Below are 23592 nucleotides of genomic sequence, written 5' to 3' on the forward strand. Positions count from 1 at the left end.
GAAAACTAAGTCCAAGTCAGTGAAGCAGCCTCATCCGGACTATCTAACTCATAGGTGCGCCACCACTCATAGGCAACTTTTCGAAGCTGAAAAGTAGTGAAGGAAACCCTGCTCGATCCTGATATACCCATGGTATGGAGAATATGGTAACACTCATCCAGAAATCCCATAGCATCATCCGATGCTAGACCACTGAATACAGGAGGCTTGTACTTCTTGAACCTCTCAAGCCTCAGCTGCTCATCCTCGGAAGCCGTTACCCTATCCTCGGGCTGATCTCAGACTGCAGGTTGTACAGGAAAAATCTCAAGGACCTGCTCAACATGCACTCGCTGCTTAGGAGTGTGAGTGGCGGGAGTCTGTGCTCCTCTCATGGCTTGAGATGTAGTTGCAGCAAGGGGAAGCAACTCGCTGTATTCTATGTATTTCATTGTCTTTTTTTTTCATTGTATTTCAATGTGTCTATGTATTTTATTATATTCATTGTCTCGCTATATTCCATGAATGTATTCATATGTTTTTTTAATTAACATAATTTATGTATTCAGATGAATTATATAATTTCTCTGAAGATTGCTATGTTTTTGGGGTATTTTTCGGTTGAGAATCTTTTTTATAACGGAAAATACAAAATTTGTGTATTATAATTGAGTTTGTTGAGTTATATTAGGAGTCTATTATGTTAATTAATTCACTTTTCATTTAAAAATATTTGTAATCCCCTGTTTCACACCGTGAATACAGTCGAATACAATAATCTGTCCAACTGTAATCTCATGTTTCACGCTGTGAATACAGTCGAATACAAAAATTTGTCTAACTGTAATCCCTTATTTCACGCCTACAAATGCTACTGTATTCATGAATACAGTAGCTTAAATACATCGAATATACTCTAAAAAACCTAAAAACATAGATATAGGAAGTAATATAGTAAATTGTACCTATAACTAGCTAATACCCCTAAACAATAGTGATTTGTGAAAATTCTCTATATCAAAAGGATAAAAGAAAATGGAAACATTGAAAGAAAAAATTGAACCGGAATCAGACCGGAGCAACAATTGACAAAACCCGACCGGTTAACCAGCAAAACCCCCACCTAAAACCGTACTACTACTATTGCTGCTGAAAAGTTACACCTACCCACCCCCGATACCCCTAAAAACTCACCCACCCCCACCCACCCACCCAATTCTTCTCTCACTTCTACCCATACACTAAACCCCACCCACCCCACTCCCACCACCCACCCCCATCTCTCACTCCTTACACTCTCTCCATGCGTTCTTGTTCATGCTTCAACAACAGCTCCCAGTTTCATCCAGTAATTGAGGGGTATGTTTTCTCTGTTTGTTAAAAACCTTTGATTTGATGACCCCGTTTTAATTCTCCCCAAAATTAGGGTTCTAATTTCGTTAGATTATTTCTTTTTTGATATTGTGAATACCCTTTACAGTTTCTCTTAAATTTTCCACTTTTATGGAGTTTGAAAGTTATATTCTTCAAACTGTTTAACCCCTTTTCAGCTGAGTCTTGAGTTGTTTGCTGACATATTTTTTAGGATATTGACTCAAAGTTTGATTTTTGGTGCTGAGGGAAGAAAAATCCTCCATACTGTTCTTGTAAATTCAAACATTAGGCTGTCTGTGATATGTGTTGTTATGTAATAAAGGCGTAAAAGAAAATAAAAATTAATTTTTTCAGGGGAAAATACTAAGTAGTAGTAATATATTTTTTAACTTTGTATTTTTTTTCTTTTTTGTATTTGGACTATAAAACAAACAGAAAATGAGTGATTTAGTGCTCAGGGGAAATATCACACACACATGTATTTGATGAGCTGAAGAAAATTCTTTCTTTTCATTTATTGTTTTTGACTTTTGGATTTTCTGCGAGTTTCCTTTACAGGTTTTCTTTCTCTTGATTTCCTCCATTTTATTTGGAACTGCAGCTTTTGATCTTGGAACTGTTTATTCTCTTTGCAGCTGAGTCTGATTAATGGCATAAAAGAAAAGAAAAGTTAAAATCACACTCCAAAGGAAAAAGCTTCTCATTTTATGTCTTTCAATAAACAAAAGAAGCAGAAAATGAGTATAAAATAGTTATTATCGGTTAGACTCTGAACTGAATGGAGTTTATATTAGAGTTCCACTGAATTGGAATTCTTAAGTGCACGCTTTTCACTTGGTCATGTGTTTTTGGAAGTGGAACGAAGGAAACAGTAGATGAAAAATAAGTATATTTTCCTTTGTTCATATGCATACATATATGTATTAGTTGAATTAACAAAGTTACGATCTTTTCGTTTTTCTTTTTGTTTCTCAGAAACTGGTGGAGCCTGAAGGAAGTCCCGTGGAATGAACAGCTTGTTTCATGCATGTTCTACTGCAATATTAACAAAGACTAGCCGTCTTGTCGTGAAGAGTTCGCTCTGTGGATTTCCAGCTATTTCATGGAAGAGAAGCTTTGGTCATGCTAGAATTAGAAACGTTGATTCTGCCTTGTATTTGAATAGAGTTTGTGTTCGCTGCTATTCGTCTAAAAAGCATAGTGGAGATAGCTCTCAATCACAGAATTCTGATTCTACTCCAGTAATGAAGGAAGAGAGAGATGGTTTCTTTGTTGTCAGGAAAGGAGATCTGGTTGGAGTGTACAAAAACTTGAGTGATTGCCAGACTCAAGTTGGATCATCGGTAACTACTGTTATTTCTCTCATTTATTGATCTGTTGTTGAATAGTTCTATTGTTTGTAGATGACTTTTAATCCTGAGTGAAGATATAAAGACAACGATACTATTCATTAAAATTGACCCAATATGTACCGACTTACTTGTGCATTTTCTTGATTATTAATTGGCATAGGTAGAATCAGTCAAAAAGTCAGAACCTTGTGTTTTAATAAGACTGACCTTATTTATTAATTACAACTTCACGTAAGCACTTTGAACGAGTTACAGACTTACACTTGCTTAGGAATTCCCTAATTAGAGGAGGGTAGTGAAAGCAATTATGTATCCTATATGTTATTCTTTTGTCTCATTGTAATTGTAAAACAATATCTTTGAAGATTCAGATAGATCAAAGAAAGAAGTAACTGAATTTATTGTTTATCCTTCAATTAGAAAGTTCTTTTTTTTCTTCCTAACTTCTCTGTTCAAGTTCTGCAACGATGCCTTCTCCATAGTGTTCCAATTTCTCTGCCATTTCATCTTCCTATTTTTAAGTAGCATAGTCATGTAATACAGATGGATAGGACTTCTATAGTCATTGGATAATGCTTGTGAAATGAATTTCCATTTAATTCTTACTCTTGTTACCCATATTATAAGGGGTCAAATCCAGTGACTTTAGTAGATATCGCAACATTCTTGGTGCTGCAGGCTTATTTTAGTGAAATTTAGTTATAACAAATAAAATTAAAATAAATATGAATCTAGAAATAAAAAAGAGAGACGCTAACACAATGAAGTTTGCAGAATCGCACTGATATATGAGCTGTTTTTTCTCCCTCTTCTGTTTCTGGCAGATATGTGATCCTCCTGTTAGTGTGTATAAAGGCTACTCCATGCCTAAGGACACAGAAGAATATCTTCTCTCTTGTGGGCTTAAAAATTCTCTGTATTCTATTAGAGCTGCAGATCTCACCGAAGATCTCTTTGGGACACTAGTACCATGCCCTTTTCAGGTATAATTCTTGTGTGGTTCTCTTGGATTATTCTATCTCTTTTTTGTACAGGAGAAATTTTTATATTTCAAAAACCTGTTGACAATGAGATTCGTATTCAGATTTCCTGTCTCGGAGTTATTCAGTTTATATCACCGTACAAAGAATCCCAAATAACATTAAAATCAATGAGCTAAAGAAGAGCTGGACTTGTCACGTATTAGGTGCAGCTGCTCTGGAAGTAAAACCTTGAGGTGCAATGGTGCATAATCCAACCATGATAACTGGATTGAAAGAATTCTTGCAAGTTTACAAGTTGGCTTGTGCCTTTATTTTAGAGAAGGAATGAAAAACTTTCTAACACACTTATCCCTCAAGTAAAGAAAAAGTTCGCGGATTTTAGTAGAGCATCCTACCAATTAGGTAATGGTAAAAGGAAAACTGTGACAACTTCTTTGAATCATGCATGGTATATATACTTCTTTCTGTTTCTTCTATGTTGTATATCAAGGATTGTCCCTGAATGCGAGTTTTGTACTCAGCCTATTTAGTTTTCCTACTGCATATGTTCATGTCCACATTATAGTTAAGTAGAAAAAAACCACACACACAAACACATAAAAAATAAGACATTATAGTTAAGTAAAGATCTATCTAAAAAATCCTTGCTTCTCTATTCTCTATCTATGAGGTACTCTCTGATTCTTCTCTCTGTTTGTCTATCTCTTTCGGAGTGTCCATCTTTGGTTTCTCTCTCCCTACACTCTTTGCTCTAGATGAAATTGCTAGTCAGTTGTATGCTCTGATAGTTATCATAATTCATAAAGTTGCAGTACCCAGAAAATAATTCATGTTTCATTTTCCCTCCTTTTCTTTTATTACTGGTCATACATATTTATTAGCATTTCATCTTTTGCAGCAACCTTCTTCTTCAAAAAGTGGTACATCTGATCATTTGCCAAAGAAGAGGTCACAGGATGCAATGTGGTCAGAATATGCGGTAAGTTAGGGCTGTATATGGTTTTGCTGTTGAAAAGTCTAAAAGGGTTTGTGGCAATTGCTTCTGAGGTTGTTTTTACTTTTCTCTACAATCCAAGTTTAACTATTTTTGCAATCATTTTCATAATTGCCTTTGAGGTTGTTTTCAGTTTTCACTTTACTGTAAAATCCAAGTTTATTTGTTTTTGCAATCATTTTCAAAACATTGTTTGGTTGCTAAGGAACTCAATTTACTTGCTTCTATATGCTTACATGCTCTTCAAGTTTATATATTTCTTACTAGATTTTTCCTTGAGATGCCATAACTAATGGTTTCACATCTTACAGGAGAACATTGTCAATTATTCGATTAGAAGGCATTTTTCTCACAAGTTGGTCTGCTTTCCAAGTTAAAATTTTATTCTGATTCGTCATGGGAGAATTTTAGGGATCTTTCTGTTATGTCTAGGTAAACCACTTTTTAAGGGACACGATGGTCATGCCATAAAGGGGGTAAGTCTCAAACATGGAAGTACTAGGGATAGTGTACCCTGGTGATGCAGGTATATATCTGAAAATAGTAATTCGGTTAAATGGTGCCTTTACCAGATACGTAAAAGAAAAGTTCTCATGATGAGAAGCTTCAGAAGCAAAGAAAGAAAACCGGTGGTTGTACACGGATCTTACAAGAAGTATCTCTGTAAAAGGGTGATAAAGACGACATATTAGTATCTTCTTCATAAGAAGTTTCTCTGTCGCATAAAATTAATTTACTTCATTTGTGTCTCCTCTTGTTTGTTTTCCATTGACCTACACACTAAATCGAGAATCGGATCAACCTGATGTGTTTGATGGCCTGAGATACTTTACCATGTCTCTGTGCCTTGATAGAGCAAAATGGTTGATGTCGGTTGCTCTTTCCTTTATTTCTTTTTAACTGGAACTTTCCTCCATACAAATTTTTAATGAAAAATTTGATATTAATGAGTTCATGGTTGTTTAGAAAGAACTTAAGTACTGTAATAATTCCTTGAACTTTTGGGATGCAGTGTAGCTATATGACTAGATGGGGGATCTTTTTACTTTTTTCTTATTGGAGCCGAGAACAGTGTAATTTGCTAATTAGTGTTATGTGCTCGCTTAGAGCCGTGGTAGGCAGTTTGACAATGTTTGGTTGAAGCTGTGAAGAGTATTTCAACTTTTGAAGTTGAAATTGAAAGGGAGTTTTTGGAAGTGATAAAGAGAAAGACTTAATACTTTCGAGAAGTCTACCGTAAGTATTAAAGAGAAAATATTACTGCCTATTGGAAATAGAACATCTTGATTGGATGAATTGCAATATCTTACTGTACATTGAGCACATAATGTTGCAACCAGTGGATTGTATTCTTTGCAGTATTGTGTTCTATATCTGTGTTTTGCAAAGATGGCATGTTTATTGGCTTAAAATAGTTGGAACGCTGATCACTTACTTATTCTGCCTGGATAAAATGTGTTTGGCTCCGCACTGTTATGGAAACTATGTTGTTTATTGGCATCTTCATTTGCAGGATGCTGTTGGATCAGCAGTTATTCCAAATGATTCCATAAGAAAGCATGTCAAGATCGAACATCATAAGGGGGACCAAGTTCTAGCTCTACCATCCGGTGTGAGTGGCTAATCTTTAAACATAAATGTTTTTTATATTGTAATCGACAAAGCAAAATGACATTATACTTACGGCTGAAATCTTATTATTTCTCTTTATGGTTTGTGCTGTTCTGGTATAAAAAATCTGATAGTTGTTATCCTCAGCAGCGGTCTTGTACTCTTGAATTTGATGGTGCTTCAAAAGGAAATCCTGGACAAGCTGGCGCAGGAGCTGTTATACGGGCTGATGATGGAAGTTTGGTAATAATTACTGTACTAACTTTGGAATTGTACTTTTGCATTTGATCTCCTAGTTGTATTTACAACCTTTCTTCTAATAGACCTGCAGGCTACGTGAAGGTTTAGGAGTGGCAACCAGCAATCATGCTGAATACAGGGCTTTTATTTTGGGTTTGAAATATGCACTTAGTAAAGGGTTTACAAATATTCGTGTTCAGGGAGACTCCAAGCTTGTTTGTATGCAGGTTTGTTTTCTATAATCATGTATTCGGTCGTGTATTTCTCCTTCCCTTGCTTGAGATTCTTCCTTTGTGATTCACTGCAGTATCAAAACTTGTCAGATTCTGTTGTACTCTCAGTAACTTAACTATGTTCTCTACTCTTTTAGCTCGATCAAGGGAGTATTTTGCTTCTTTAAAAGGTCCAGGAAGTTGGTAGTGAACTAGTATCTAACAATTTTTCTGACTGTTTGTTCACTACTTCTTGAAGTTATTCACTAATTTCATGCCATAGTGCCATCTGTATGGGATAAGGTTCTTCTTCTAACCTCTGGTATATTGTAGTCGTAATTTCCTTGCAAACTAACTGAACCACTAGGTTAGAGAAGAAAGAAGAAAAGTTTGATCACTTTGATTATGGGTAAAACAGTACTTATCCCCCCAAAGAAGGTATTTTATGGGTAGATCGGCTACCACTGTCAACTCTAGTTCGGTTTAAGTGCATGCCAATATATTATTGTGAAGAAATGGGGAATCTTAGTAAAAGATTAGTAATGGTTTTATGCTTTAGCGAACAACACTAATGGAGGTTAGGCTGAAATAAGTTTGGCATAATAGGAAAAATACAGTGCAGATTCCTGCTACTGGGAAAAGTTCAAGAGAGTAGAGAAAAGATAGACACCAGAAACTTTAGAAGGAGAATTTCTCTTTTATGAGATTCCTGCTGTCCTCTGTTAGTTTATTTTAGGTTTCTTGTTCTCGTCCATTTTGATCTCATTGATATTATACTAGTGTACTTTCCAAACAGATCCAAGGTCTGTGGAAGGTTAAAAATCAAAACATTGCCACGGTGTTTGAGCAGGCAAAGCAACTGAAGGAGAGGTTCCTTTCTTTCCGCATCATTCATGTTCTTCGGGTAATTCATTACAAATCCTTCTCTTCTTTCTTCTGCACAATTTAACTCATCACGGCGTTGTCTCACTTTATCTGTCACAAGTATTTTCTATAATAGCCCATGAACTACATACATTTCTCATTACCTATATCTTTTCCTTGCTGATTTTCTGGAGATTTAATATGCTTCTTACTCCTAATAGGAATCAAACTCCGATGCGGATCAGCAGGCAAACTTGGCTGTCGAACTTGCTGGTGAGAGTTTCACTTTCTTTGGAACTTGGAGTTTGGTCATTTTGGGTGGTCATCATTTATCTTAACTGCATCTGTTAATGCAGAGGGCCAAATTCAGGAGGAGATAGAGAAATGACAGCACAAAAGAGACCCGTATTAAATTACATGGGCAGAAATGTAGTAATGGTGCAGACAAGGATTTCTATGCTCTAACCACTAGGTCCAGTGCTTTGCAGAATCTTGATTTCTTGAGGGTGATTTAATGTCCACGTTTGATTAATCTTATTGCAATTAGGTTATTATGTAAATGTTACTATTGGATATGGGCTCATAACTGGGACCAACAACAAATGTTACTACGACTAGTTATTGACTTTGAATTCTTATGCGTCACTCAATGTTCCCCCAGACACTCAAAGAAAGACTCGTGGAAATTATTGATGCAAATCATCTCTGTCATTTGTAAGGTTATATCTGTTAATATTGTGAAGGCTTAAACCATAATTGATGGAGATCTTAACCAGCTCGTCAAATGGCTGTATGGAGTTGACTGTAGAGCGATCAGAAGAATTGAGAAGTATAGACAAAAAAAGAAGTTGCTTTTATATAAAAGACTACAATTTAGGAATGACTCACCATAAAGTAGAAGATGAAGACTTCGTGATTATGACTCTCGCTCAATCCATATGGCCTAAATTGAAGTAGTTGACTACACAAGGGGTTCTTATGTAATAGTGACTGCAGAGCACATTCAAATTGGAATTTTTACCTCCTATAGCAAAGGTTAACATCTTATTTATTTTAAAAAAATATCATTTAAAAAAATTATATTCTATAGATACTTTTTAAGGTTTATAGCAAAATATTTAATTTTGGTTACCTCCTAGCCCTAAGCCACTAAATACGGTAATCAGTTGCTCTGTTTTTTTTCTCTCTCTACTTTGATACATCCCATTCTCTTCCACCATCCCATTAAAATTAAAATCAGTTACACCAGCGTATCAAAGCTTCTGCCGCCGTTCTTGACTCTTAATTATCTAACGAGTGTTATTTACGATAAAGGGAATCCACAACACTATATATCAAAGCTATCAAACATGGAATTCACCACATCAATTCTGACACACTTCTACTTTTGGTGAAAATTATAACATCTAATTTTTTTCTTTCTTTTTGCTTTGTCTTCTTCTGGAATTGAACTGCAGTAGAGAAGTTGGAATATGAGGCAACGACGCTCGACGCAGAGCTGGAGAGTTTCAACGCATTACGCTGTATTCATGATTTTCGTTGTATTCATTGTCTTTTATTTTCATTGTATTTCAATGTATCTCGTTGTATTCCATGTATTTTATTGTATTCTCTGTCTTTTTTCATTGTATTTCAATGTATCCCGTTGTATTCTATGTATTTCATTGTATTCACTGTCTCGCTATATGTCATGAATGTATTCATAAGTTCTTTTTAATTAATATAATTTATGTATTCACATGTATTATATAATTTCTCTGAAGATTGCTATGTTTTGGGGGTATTTTTTGGTTGAGAATCTTTTTTATAACTGAAAATACAAATGTTGAGTGTTATAATTGAGTTTGTTGAGTTATATTAGGAGTCTATTATGTTAATTGATTCACTTTCCGTTTTAAAAATAGTGTAATTTCCTATTTCATGCCGTGAATACAGTCGAATGCAATAATTTGTCCAGCTGTAATCCTATGTTTCACTCTATGAATATAGTCGAATACACTCGAATACAACAACTGATCAGCTGGACTTCCCTGATTCACGCCTATTTTTACTACTGTATTCATGAATACAATAGCTTAAATACATCAAATACATCTTATGTAAGATAGTTTGTTATTGGCAAGTTGGAAGTGGGATTCTTCCCACATCGGAAGAAAGAAGTTCTGTGCTTGTCATGTGAAACACTCCCGGGACAGACCTTACTCGTACCGTGCCTATTAGCCTCGGAACTGATCATTATGAAATAGCACATAACATGCACGAGACTGACTCAACAGGCACGAGATTGTCTCAACATGCACGAGACTGACTCAATAGGCATGAGATTGACTCAACAGGCACGAGATCCTAGAGTTAATTATTTTTAACAGAAAACCCAAATTTATTTGAATTTTAAATTCAAAATTCGAATAAATAGTCGTGTCTGTTTGTGAAACAAGACATCTTTTCTGAAAGGGTCTGATGGTTGCATATAAATACACAAGAATTCCAACGAAGTGTATAGAAAATCACAAGTGTTATTGCAGGCTTTGTTGTATCCTGAAGAGAATCGTTTTGTATTTTCCCTAAATTAGTATACAAGCGATAACTCTTTAAGGACAGTCGATTTTCACGCCTCAAAGCCAATTTTTATTATTATTTTCTAACAATCTTAAAGAGTTATACTGCTATGGAGAAATTGATGTCTGTTGTTGAGAACCGAAGGAGTTCATCAAACTTGATCGCTTTGATGGAACGAACTTTACTCGTTGGAGAGACAAGATGATATTCTTGTTGTCCGCTCTCAATATCTACTATGTTCTTGATTCTGCCTTGCCTCCGATGCCTGAGCCCACAGCAGAAGATTCTGACGTAGTCAAGGAAGAAAGGAAGAAACGAGAACATGATGAACTGTTGTGTCGTGGCCATATTCTGAATACTTTGACATATCGACTCCATGATCTTTACTGCAATCTGAAGTCGACAAGAGAGATTTGGACTGCTCTACAAACTGCATACCAGAATGAAAAACGAGGTATTGACAAATTCCTGGCTCTGCAGTACTTTGAATTTAAAATATTTGATACTAGGCCTATAATGGATCAGATTCATGAACTGCAAATCTTAGTATCAAAACTAAGTGATCTTGAAGTTAAAATTCCTGATGCACTTCAAATAGGTGCTATTCTTTCGAAATTGCCTTCCTCTTGGAATGACTATAGAAAGAAAATCCTACATTCTATGGATAAAATGACTGTGGAACAATTTCGTACTCACATTCAAATTGAAAGTGAGACTCGTGCTCGTGATGTTATTAGTCAGCCTTCGAGTTCTGCAGTCAATTTTGTCAGTCAGAATGGTTCAGGAAGTGGGAACAAACATCTAAAAGTTTCCAAAAAGTCTTCTTTTTAAAAAGAGAAAGAACTTTAGTTGTCATCATTGTGGAAAGAAAGGCCATATGATTCGGGACTGCAAATATAGAAAGGCAGGAATAAATTTCAATGCAGGCACTACCGAAAAGTCTGGAAACATTGAAAAATCTGGAAATTCTGAAAAGGCAAACGTAGTGGAAAATTTTGCCCAAGGACTGGTTGCCATGGTTTCCGCAATGCAAATTGGTATGGTCACAGAATTGAATGTGGCTACCGCTGCTACAAATACTCAAGACTGGTGGCTAGATTTGGGTGCTACTATTCATGTCTGTTATGACAAGAAGATGTTCAAGACATATGCAGAAGTGCAGGATTCTGAACAAGTCTTGATGGGAAACCATGTTGCGACAGATGTTGCTGGAAAAGGAAGTATTGAGATTAACTTCACATCTGGCCAGAAGTTGACGTTACTGAATGTGTATCATGTTCCTGATATGAAGAAAAACTTAATGTCCGCTGCTTTACTGTCAAAGAAAGGCTTCAAGATAGTTATTGAGTCTGATCATGTAATAATGTCTAAGAATGGTGTTTTTGTTGGAAAAGGCTATAACTGTAACAGCATGTTCAAATTGAGTATTAATGAAATAAATTATGTTTCTGCTTACATCGTTGAGTCTGATTCTTGTTTATGGCATGCTAGACTAGGACATTTAAATTTTGGCTCCTTGAATTATATGTCCAAAAATGGTTATATCTCATGTAAAACTCAACATATAAAATGTGAAATTTGCATACAAGCAAAGATGACAAAGAAACCATTTCGTAAAGTTGAAAGATCCACAGAACTATTAGATTTAATACATTCAGACTTGTGTGAATTAAATGGAGAATTAACTAGAGGAGGCAAAAGATATTTTATTACTTTTATAGACGACTTCTCTAGATTTACATATGTTTACCTACTTAGAACTAAGGACGAAGCTTTTCAAAAGTTTAAAGAATACAAGTCTGTTGTGGAAAATCAAAGGAGTAGGAAAATTAAAATTATTCGAAGTGATAGAGGCGGAGAATATTTTCCTAACGAATTTAATAAGTTCTGTGAAGAGCATGGCCTAATACATCAAATGAGTGCCCCTTATACTCCTCAACAAAATGGGTTAGCGGAAAGAAAAAATAGAACTTTGGTGGATATGGTTAATGCTATGTTACTTAATGCACATTTGCCACATAATTTATGGGGTGAAGCACTACTAACTGCATGTTATATTTTAAATAGAGTGCCTTCAAAGAGTATGCATATTTCGCCTTATGAGCTTTGGAATGGTAGAAAACCAAATTTAAATTATTTTAAAGTGTGGGGGTGTATATCCTATTATAGAGTACCTGACCATCAAAGAACAAAATTGGGTCCTAGAGGAATTAAAAGTGTTTTTGTAGGATATGCACAACACTCCAAAGCTTATAGACTGCTAGATCTAGAATCTAATGTCATTATAGAATCTATACATGTTGAATTTATTGAAAATAGATTTATAAATGACAATGTTGATGAAATGACTGAAATAAATGGAAAACGTATCGATGCTAATAAATTGTCGCTTTTCTGAAATTATTAAAACTAAGGAAAGAAGTGATGATATGCAGATAGAACCAAGGAAAAGCCAAAGAATAAGAAAAGAAAAACATCTTGGTTCTGATTTTATTTCTTCACAATCTATAGTATTTCTTGTTGAAGGAGATAGGACAAACGTTTGTAATCAAATTCCTATTGTATTAAATGTTGAAGAAGACCCAAAGACGTTTCAAGAAGCAATGTCTTCTAGAGACGCTGCCTTTTGGAAAGAGGCCATTAATGATGAAATGGACTCAATTATATCCAACAACACTTGGGTTTTGGTTGATCTTCCTCTTGGATCAAAACCTATAGGTTGTAAGTGGGTCTTTAGGAGAAAGTACAATACAGATGGTTCTGTCCAAACCTTCAAAGCAAGATTAGTTGCAAAAGGTTTCACTCAAAAGGAAGGCATAGACTATTTTGATACATATGCTCCTGTTGCAAGAATAACATCCATTAGAGTCCTTTTATCCTTGGCCTCTATCTATGATCTTTACGTACATCAAATGGATGTTAAAACAACCTTTTTAAATGGGAACCTTAGTGAAGAAATATATATGCAACAACCTGAAGGTTTTGTTCTTCCGGGAAACGAGAAGAAAATTTGTAAATTGATAAAGTCTCTTTATGGTCTTAAACAAGCGCCTAAACAGTGGCATGAAAGATTTGATAGTGTAATACTATCAACCGGATTCGTACATAATAATGCAGACAAGTGCATTTACTCTAAATTTACAAAAGAATATGGAGTAATAATTTGTTTATATGTCGATGACATGCTGATTTTTGGTACGAATCTACAAGGAATTACCGAGACCAAGAAGTATCTAACCTCAGTTTTTAAAATGAAGGATTTAAATGAAGTTGATACTATTTTGGGAATCAAGGTCAAAAGAGATAACAAGCAAGTGACTTTGTCACAAGCACATTATATAGATAAAATCCTTACTAAATTCAGTCATTTAGGAATAAAGGGGTATAATACTCCTTATGATTCTAGTGTTAAGCTAACTGCAAATACTGGAAGAGCAGTAGCACAGTTGGAGTATGCAAGTGCGATAGGTAGTATGATGTATGCAATGCATTGCACTAGACCCGACATTGCATTTGCTGTTTGTAAACTTTCAAGGTTTACCAGTAATCCAGGTAATGATCATTGGAAAGCAATAAGTAGAGTACTTGGATATTTAAAATATACAAAGCACTTAGGCATTTGCTATAATGGTTTTCCTAATGTATTAGAGGGATATTCTGATGCAAGTTGGATTACAAGTGTTAATGATAATAAATCCACATCAGGATGGATATTTACTCTAGGCGGTGGAGCCATTAGTTGGGCATCCAAGAAACAAACATGTATTTCCCATTCTACTATGGAATCTGAATTTATTGCATTAGCAGCTGCTGGAAAAGAAGCAGAATGGCTGAGGAATATGTTACTTGATATAAAGTTGTGGCCACAACCTATGCCAGCCATTTCCATATTCTGTGATAGTGAGACTACAATGTGTGTTGCTCACAATAAAATATATAATGGGAAATCGAGACATATAAGCTTGAGACATGCTTATATAAGAGAATTAATTACAAATGGAGCTATAGCTATAATATATGTGAGATCAAATAAGAATTTGGCTGATCCACTTACGAAGCCATTAGGTAGAGATGTAGTACAACAAACTTGTGGAGGGATGGGGCTGAGACCCTTAAATTAAATACAAGGAATAGGAACCCCACTTTGAGTTAGTATACACTCTAACAATATAAGTTCAATGGGTAATAACAAGTTACTTGTATTGTTTAAGCACTGATCTCCTCTTTAGGAGCCCTAATTCTATTGTACTACTTACTGTTATATGAGGAGTTAAGGAGTTGTTAAATGCTTGTTATAACAGGGGCATAAAGACAAACTCCAAAGTGCATACTGTTACATGAAGAGGTTGATTAATCTTAATGGAATTATTAATGTCTGGAGTAACAGGGACATAGTAACTAATTCCACCTATATGAATATTGAAGTGGTGCCGCTTCTAGCAAGATTTAAAGGGTTGATCTTGTAAATATTCATGAATTCAGGATGAGCACATGGCCGTAAACGTGCTAAAGCGAATACTGGATTTTCTAAGCTACTAGATAACGCTGTGTGTGTGGTATTTTCGGTTTTGGCACAAGGATTTGTGGTTCAAATCTTAAGATACCATTAACTTCGTCAAAACTTTAATATACTTACACTAAAGGAAAGTTCAAATCTGTAAAAGATACTTTCAATTATTCACAAGTGTTATGAAGTGAAATAACAAACTAGTGGGGGATTGTAAGATAGTTTGTTATTGGCAAGTTGGAAGTGGGATTCTTCCCACATCGGAAGAAAGAAGTTCTGTGTCTGTCATGTGAAACACTCCCGGGACAGACCTTACTCGTACCGTGCCTGTTAGCCTCGGAACTGATCATTATGAAACAGCACATAACAGGCACGAGACTGACTCAACAGGCACGAGATTGTCTCAACAGGCACGAGATTGTCTCAATAGGCACGAGACTGACTCAACAGGCACGAGATTGACTCAACATGCACGAGATCCTAGAGTTAATTATTTTTAACAGAAAAATCAAATTTATTTGAATTTTAAATTCAAAATTCGAATAAATAGTCGTGTCTGTTTGTGAAACAAGACATCTTTTCTGAAAGGGTCTGATGGTTGCCTATAAATACACAAGAAATTCCAACGAAGTGTATAGAAAATCACAAGTGTTATTGCAGGCTTTGTTGTATCTTGAAGAGAATCGTTTTGTATTTTCCCTAAATTAGTATACAGACGATAACTCTTTAAGGACAGTCGATTTTCACGCCTCAAAGCCAATTTTGATTATTATTTTCTAACAATAATCACATAAAAGGTATCTATAATCCGTAATATAGCAAATGATATCTATAGATGGCTAATTATTACTAAAAGATAGTGTTTTATGAAAATTTCTCTTCAAAATTTAAGGAATTTTTTATAAGAATGTATATTTTGAAATATATATCTATTTCTTTTACACTTAAATATTTAAAAACAAGAAAATTATTGGCATGTATTTATAATATTATCCTGAGTGAAGTTAAAATAGAAATTTTAATATTACCGCTAAAAAGAGTACTTAAAAGTTATAAAGAATGCAATAATGAATCTCCAAATCTCTAGGAATTTGGAAATAAATGTACAGATATAGATAGAACTAAATCTCCACCGTTGGATAAGTTCTTTGAAGAACACTCGATGTTTGCCACGTATGCAAACACAGCGTCCCGCACTCTTTCCTTTCCATTTCCTGTATATATACTAAAAGAGAGAGCACCGACTTGGAGCTCACGAAAAACTGAAACTTCATCCACACGAAACACACAGGAAGCGTGATGATGAAGCTGTTGATGCTGAAGAGAGGTTTACGGTTACTAACGACGACCGGAAATGTGAATTCCTCCTCGCCGTTGACTCACCGCCGGTGTTTTTCTTCCCTCTGGACGTCGTCGTTTTCAACTTCTTCTTCTCCGTTGAATGCTGCTGGTGTTTCTTCGGATTCCGCTTCAGCTGCTGCTGCTGCTGCTGACTTTAACGAAGATTTTTTCCTCGGCGATGAATTAGCTCGCTTAGCTTCCAAACCGAAGACTGATCAGAATCTACTTCAGCCTGGCGTCGTTGTCTATGACGGTGTTTGTCATCTTTCTCACAACTGTAATATTCTCATCTTCCTACTCTGTGTGTGTGTGTGTATTCGTGCTTTTAGCTATATCTATTGCGTTGTGCTTTGTTTATTTCTTTGATTTCTTACTTTAACTGGTCTCCGAAGCTATAAATGAGTACAGTGTGTGTGTGTGTGCCCGCGTATTTGTGCATTTAGCTATACATTGCATTGTGCTTTTGCTTATTGCTTTGGTTTCTTACTACAATTGTGCCTCAAAGCTGTAAATGAGTAGAGGCGAGAGTGTGTGTGCGTGTGTATTGGTGCTTGTAGCTATATATTGCATTTGTGCTTTGCTTATTGCTTTGATTTTTTCAATTGTGTCTTAGGAAGCTGTAAATGAGTACAGTATTGCGTTTGTTGCTACTGTTTTGTGTTTTTAGTTACATTTGCAATCATCCTGTAGTTTTGAAAGTGAAATTTTCAATTTTACATGTAAATATATAGTGTCTAGCTGTATGTGTGACTTCTGAACTATTTTTAGCTTGACGACTTGACATTTGGATTTGCTTAACAGAGGGAATGCTGTTTGTTTACTTGAAATGGTTAACATTCAATCATCGAGAGGAGAAAACATCTGGGGCTCAATTACAAGCTCAAGTTGTTGTATTGTGGATTCTATGTGCTATTTGTGATCGAGTGTATCCTATGTGATGTATGCACGAGTTGTACAGCAGGGTAGTTAAGGCAAATAGTATCCTAGTAGGTGACTTCCTTCGTTATGAGCAAAACATAGTGTTAGCTTTATGTTTAGTGTTATCAGTTTTCTGCATTTCTTTGTGGTCGTTATGACTATGATGTTGGCAGTGAAATCAGATTGCCAAGAATCTTGTGCTTTTCAGTAGCATGCATTGTTTGAGCTGTGAGAATTTTAATGTTGAGCTGTATTCCACTGACCGAGGCTCCTGAGGCATTAATGACTGCTTTGACGGAACCACTATGCTTATGACAGGTCCAATCAAACTAATTATGATTTGAAGAGTTTTCACGATCTTTCACATAAATTTAAGTAGTCAGAAAGGTGGTGGAAGCTATTATTTCGAGAATGCAAGTGAAGGTAGCTTGCTTAATTTCCTAGAGGCGTGTGTTGGCAAGCATTTGGGAAGTGACGAGTCTCTTTTGGCGAAGCTTACTTGTACATATTAGCAAATAGATAGCTAGTTTCTATTGAACTTTTCAGCAATATCTTATTGCCTCAACTAATTAGGGGTTGTGGCATAGTAGATTGATTATCTCATTGGATATGCAGAAATGGCTATCCTGTAGGTCTAAACTGCATTTGGCATAGACATGGGAAAGGAGGGGTGCATGCATAATAATCTGTCTCAGTTAATATGAGCTTCATGGCATTTTATATGTAGGTGTGAAATGGGTGATTAAAGCTGACAGAGATAGGAAAATCAAGTTCTGTTGCTTGCAGTCAAAGGCTGCTGAACCTTACATGAGTGTGTCTGGTGTTGATCGTGATGATGTTCTTCGTCGCTTCTTGTTCGTTGAAGGCCCAGGTTTATACCATCAAGGTTCCACTGGTTAGAACCATTACCCCCTACATTACTGTATCAGCTTGTCTCTCTATTCATTGTGGTTTCACAAATATTGCCATTATATACTTTTAATTCTTTATTATTTTATGTCCAAGTCGCATCTGACGTTTTCCACGAGTGTCTGGCAAACTCTAGATGAAGTGCATCTGACTGCTCGAGTTGTCCTTTCATGAGCTATGTAATCATTCTTACTGAGCACAAGAAGTTGTTGGCGAATATACTATGGGCAATAGTTATGATAAAATTATGTTATGTAGTTTGCTGTACATAAGCCTTAAAATTCTGGTAATGTGGATATTGATAGGATGTTGTGCTTGAGCTCATTGCTAGCATAAAGAGATGTGCTAGCTCCTAGTGTCAGTCCTTTGACCAACTTTACCCCTCCATGTATTAGGGAGTGGCTGCTGTCCTGCTTCTGCTGATATGATCAAAATTTCTATATATCATTCTACCTTTTGTTTCAAAGTGCAACAACAACTACAAAAAAGAAAGATTTAGATCATTTTGGGTCATTTGAACTGGTATTTTGTGAAATCAATATGGTTCTAGTCATGGGGAACACGGATTTGATTTTTGTCATGATTTTGATAGTGGCGTGAAGTTGAGAATCATTAGTTGTTATCCTTTCCATGCTCCTGCTGCATACATTCCTTTTCTCATAATAGAAGACTTAAATGTGTTAGAATTGATAGCTAGTGATTTGATATCTTGGAATATGAATCCACGTCTGATTTAGATGGTTTTTTGTTAGGTAAAAACAGTTGATCAGGGAAGTGAGAAAGTTTTTTTTTTTTTTTTTTTTTTGGGGGGGGGGGGGGATTGGGGGTGTTTAACATTATGCATTGTACAATTTTATTCAGTAGTTATTTTTTTCCACAGCAGAATATCGTGGAGTAACTTGTTGGGTATTTTAGCAACGGAAAAGGGCCAAATATATCCCTCTACTTTCATAAATTGTTTAATTATATACTCCGTTATACTATCCGCCTCTTAAAGCCCCTACCGTTCTACTTTGGATCAGATATGTCCTTATTTTGGACGGAATGACACGTGTCACTACCAGATTAAATTGACCCGTCCTTTTTCTTTTAACCGGATACACTTTTAAAAAAATTCACTATCCGACCCAAAAGTCCACCCCACTGCTCTTCTCTCTCCTCTTTTCCTCCTGTCTTTCTCCGTCACCTCACTGTTGTAACCATGGCCGGAATATCCACCGGCGAACTTGTCGGAAACCATGGAGAACCTTCAAAGTTGTCACCTCGCACCTTCTCTTTCCCTTTCTCTATACCTACAAACACATTTACATACAGATCTGGAAAAATACATACAAGAGGTTGGAGATCTGAAAATTTTGATTCCAGATTTTGGTGAATCTAACCAAAAATAAATTTTTCCGACAAGCAATGTACTCGAAACTTTCAGATCTCTAACTTTCAGAACTTGGGTGAGGTTATCAAGTGAAATCCTTTTAAACAAACTGATTCAAAAGTGATCATCCTATTCTTATGATTCAACCAAACTATTGGGAAATGGACCACCAGTAAAATTCAAGAAACATGAAGATGTTTCAAATTTATTATGCTTTCACACGATCCTTTATATGATATATATCAAGAAACAATTTCAGAGGCAAGAAAATGTATGACTTCCTTCTGATATTCTATCTGCTTTAGAAGACACAAGTTCTTAGTACATAAAATCTAAGATATGCTGGAAAATCTTATTCTGTTTCGACAGTCACTATGGAGATTCCAGCCATGGTCACGCAAGGGAGAAGGAGGAAAAGAGGAGAGAGAAGAGCAGTGGGGTGGACTTTTGGGTCGGGTAGTGGATTTTTTTAAAAGTGGATTTTTTAAAGGACGGGTCAATTTAATCTGGTAGTGACACTTGTCATTCCATCCAAAATAAGGATATATCTGGGCCCAAAGTATAACGGTAGGGGCTTTAAGAGACGGATAGTATAACGGAGGATATAATTAAACAATTTATGAAAGTAGAGGGATATATTTGGCCCTTCTCCGTTTTAGCAATCATAAATTGAGTGAAAAACACTTTGAACTTATACTAATCAAATCTCAAGGGATTTAACTATCGGCTAGATTGGCGTCTTATCTTATATTTAATCTATTTGATGCTCCACAATGAAAAAGTAACCTTGGTCCATTGAAAGTGGAATACTGAGCCTCGTAGGCTGCTTGCTTTCTGTATGTGAAAATCCAGTCTGCGTAGCAGCTTTTCTGCAGATCCTCTCTATTCTTGCACAATCAAGAAATATGTTGCTTTGGTGTTTGACTATAGTTAGAATGGTCCGGTTTATTCATTAGCCTATATTTCCAAAATTTCTGTGATGAAGCTGTGGAGATCACCAGTCTAATGTATCCGATTTTTGCTGCAGCTGCACTGAGGGTTCTAGCTCACCTGCCATTACCTTACTCTGCACTGAGCACCCTCATGATTATACCTACTCCTTTAAGGGATGCTGTTTACGATCATGTTGCCAAGAAGCGGTATAACTGGTTCGGGAAGGGTGATGACTGTTTAGTCCTCTGGGATCAATACTTGCTTTACCGCTTCATTGATAGGGAAGAGTTGCTGGAACGTAGCCGATCAGTTTTGTGAAGTGCTGCTTCAATGGGTCGGAGAGTGGTCGTCTTGTCATAAGGAAGTTTCAATTGACATTCTTTTGGCCTGCCCAAATATTGGAGTTGTAAATACGTAGTTCATCCATAGTGTACATCTTAATACGCTAGATATATGCATGAGTGTGGAGCATTGGGAATGCTTTCATTTTGATAAGAATGAAAAAGCTAACAGCTGTCATTTTGTCATTGGTGAAAATACACCACGTTTGAGATAAAGAAAATCGACTGTCGAGTTAGTTCCGCAAGTTTTCTTCATAATAGATACTTTGGTACGTTGGCTTAGTACCCGTGTTCGTTTGTACATTGAACCTTGTGGTTTTCAAGCGCTTAACCAAGTTTGACAGTAATATCTTTTGCAGTGCAGAGTGTTGACCTTTTCGTTTATTTCATCTTATGTCATTTATTTGTATTGTCATTCTTCTGCACCAAAGAAGCATTTCTTTGCTCAGCCATTGAGTACCTTTTATGTCAGCACGCAAGTTCGATAGTAATCACATTCTGCTCGTTAAACTTCTCATCCACATGCGGTTGGAGGAGATTCCTTATAAATAATGGCGGAGTTGGCTTTTTCTGTTGCACCACTCTAAGTTAAATATCCAGGCTGATAATAGGTTCCAGATAATATGGGAGTAACTATTCCTGTTGTATGTCAGCTTTGTGTCAAGTAGGGCTCCTTGAAAACTGAGTAATCTCCTCTTAGTATAACAGCTAATGTTTGGATGTTGAGCATCTGAAGAGTAGCAATGAATGGAGTTTTAACATTGTACATCATAACATGACACTCACAGAGCATGCACATAGTAGATAGCATTTAACACCTGAACCAACCTCAAATAATGAGAAAGAGAAAACTTGATTCATTTATAAGATCCTAAACTTCTAAATCCTATTCTCTATCATGGACTATTGCAATCAAGGGTAAATAAGTTCACTCTCCCACCATGTCAGAACTACAAATAGATATGGTGACTACAGCGTGCATCAAAACTAATAGCTCCCAATCTCGATTGTTGATTTATCTGCTCTTGCCACTCTTGCCACTATTCCATTCCTTCCAATCATTGTCTACGTGAGTTTGAGCCCATTTGACTGCAGCACGTGCAGCCTGCGGTCCTCCTGGTAAACCTCTCTCGTTTATAGTATCTGCCATATCAATGAATGGAACGACCATGAGTGTTCCTGGACCACCATACTCGGCATGCAAGAAATCGTTGAGAATCTGTTTCAAAGTATCATTTGAGCAAACGTATTTCAACACACTTTCCAGATCTTGCAATAGTTTCAAGCAAGAAACAAACAACACGAACTTGAAAAGTTGCAACAAGCAAAAGCATCTTGGTCAAGGTTATTTAGGAGAAAAAGCTGCATACAAGATTATACCAACTATCAGTGAAAATGGGAAATCTTGTGCCACATTGTGGTTCACTACTTCGGCTATTGTTCTCAAAGGAAGATTTAATTCCAGGGTCCAAAAAAGTAGGGGATAATGTTCAAACAATGTATCAACTACATCTCTATCCCACGTTAGTTGAAGTTGGCTTCTACATCTCTATCCAGATTAGCTGAAGTTGGCTGTATGAATTATATGTACTCTTTCGGCTCTATGCAGGTCCAATTACGAACAATAAAATAGGATATGAAATAGCTGAAGAGGGTATATACCTACACCATTATTGCAAATAATGTCTATCAGGAGTCACCCTTTGGACTCCAGGGTACTAGTTTTATTTCATGGACACAAGCAATATATGAAATACTTTGCATCAGTTACAGTCCATCTGTTTGAAGCATAACGCCGCTAATACCTATTGCTGTTATACTTGATATGTTAATCATCTAACAGCAACAATGATATGCACTGGTTTGGAATTTAAGTTAGCTTCAAAAGGCATAGTTATCTTAACTTAAACCGAGGCCTAGTTGATTAATAAATTATGTCTCACTGGATTATGTCATCTAAACTTCTGTGGCCACAAAGCAAAAATCTTGGTACACCATTACAAAGCATATATGCAATGAGGACGGGTTTTTTTGTTCTAAAAATAAAAGAAAAGAGGATGGTGAAGAAATAGGGAAAGTACCTCGGTGCAGATTCCCACAATTTCATCAATTGAATCTCCGTAGACATCTTTCTTCTTAGGTAGTTTCTTCAGTAAATGATCCCTGAACTTCTCCGTTTCCTAAAACCCCCCACAAATAAAAAATCCAGACAAATGAATAAATAAGTAAATAAAAAGAAGAAGAAGAAGAAGAAAACTCACAGAATCAGCAAACTCAGGAATGGGGTCGGGGAATTTGTATTCAGCAGCTCTGCAAATGAGGTTTCTACTTTTGCTGTATTTTAAGGTATTGGAAGAAACCCAAGTGGAAATAGAGGTGTATGAGGAAGAAGCTGAAACCCAACTGACTGAACTTGTTGAAAATGGAAGATAAACTGAGGGCGAAGAAGAAGAAATGAGAATGGATGAGGAGACAACTGGTATAGCCGAAGCCATCTTACTTCTCTGCAGCCGCACCGTGTGTAAAGACAATTCCCTTTTCTCTTATCTAATATATAATATACTATATATATATATATATATATATATATATATATATATATATATATATATATACTTCCAGTATTTTTATGCTAAAATATCTTGTCAAATAACAACAGTCGAGAGAGTTTAAAATCTTTACTTATCCACTAATGCTGGAAAGAAATATTTAGACAAAATCGAGATATTTAAAAAGGTTTATATAGTACATGTCATATAACGGTGAACTCCTGTTTAAAATTGTGTATAAGTTGCTAATTTACAATAAGGAGTATTGAGTAGGCAGTTGTCAATTGTAATCCCTCAGCTCACATTACATTGAACATTTTTTTAAATACCGTGAAGAGATAAAACTTAATTTAAACTTGGGTTTTAGCTTTTTTGTTTTTGATATTTTTATCTCTGTTCCTAGTAATTTTTCCCTTGAACATATTCCTTATATTTTTTAAAGCAAATGAACCAAAAAGAAACATAGGAACCAAAATAAAAAAATAAAAAAAAATAGGAAACTTTATATAAATATTAGGTACTCCGCACTACTATTATTTTTTATATATATTTAT

The 23592-nt window shown here is 35.8% G+C and overlaps 3 protein-coding genes across 4 annotated transcripts; 2 read left to right on the forward strand and 1 right to left on the reverse strand.

Annotated features, from left to right (window-relative positions):
- The first annotated feature begins 1193 nt into the window (after nt 1-1193).
- LOC104238880 (uncharacterized) lies at nt 1194-8254 on the forward strand. 2 transcript variants are annotated; one of them, XM_009793379.2, is made up of 10 exons: nt 1194-1338; nt 2329-2696; nt 3530-3688; nt 4587-4667; nt 6196-6294; nt 6441-6536; nt 6617-6760; nt 7542-7649; nt 7831-7882; nt 7966-8254. In XM_009793379.2, exons 2-10 carry the CDS (start codon nt 2361-2363, stop codon nt 7995-7997), a joined length of 1107 nt encoding a protein of 368 aa, XP_009791681.1. In that variant the 5' UTR covers nt 1194-1338; nt 2329-2360; the 3' UTR covers nt 7998-8254. The 2 variants fall into 2 exon arrangements, with proteins under 2 accessions (XP_009791681.1, XP_070016553.1); XM_070160452.1 differs by having other exon boundaries at nt 6444-6536.
- Nucleotides 8255-15916: 7662 nt separating this feature from the next.
- Nucleotides 15917-20836, forward strand: LOC104236560 (uncharacterized). Its single transcript, XM_009790501.2, has 3 exons — nt 15917-16293; nt 17662-17829; nt 20243-20836. Exons 1-3 carry the CDS (start codon nt 15975-15977, stop codon nt 20464-20466), a joined length of 711 nt encoding a protein of 236 aa, XP_009788803.1. The 5' UTR covers nt 15917-15974; the 3' UTR covers nt 20467-20836.
- A 391-nt stretch (nt 20837-21227) lies between these two features.
- On the reverse strand, nt 21228-23063 carry LOC104236561 (protein PLASTID REDOX INSENSITIVE 2, chloroplastic). The gene is made up of 3 exons (XM_009790502.2): nt 22751-23063; nt 22571-22669; nt 21228-21708 (listed from the first exon to the last, which is right to left on the reverse strand). Exons 1-3 carry the CDS (start codon nt 22982-22984, stop codon nt 21505-21507), a joined length of 537 nt encoding a protein of 178 aa, XP_009788804.1. The 5' UTR covers nt 22985-23063; the 3' UTR covers nt 21228-21504.
- Between the last annotated feature and the right edge of the window lie 529 nt (nt 23064-23592).

The sequence above is a fragment of the Nicotiana sylvestris genome, chromosome 10 (genome assembly GCF_000393655.2).
Source record: "Nicotiana sylvestris chromosome 10, ASM39365v2, whole genome shotgun sequence".
Classification (NCBI taxonomy): domain Eukaryota; kingdom Viridiplantae; phylum Streptophyta; class Magnoliopsida; order Solanales; family Solanaceae; genus Nicotiana; species Nicotiana sylvestris.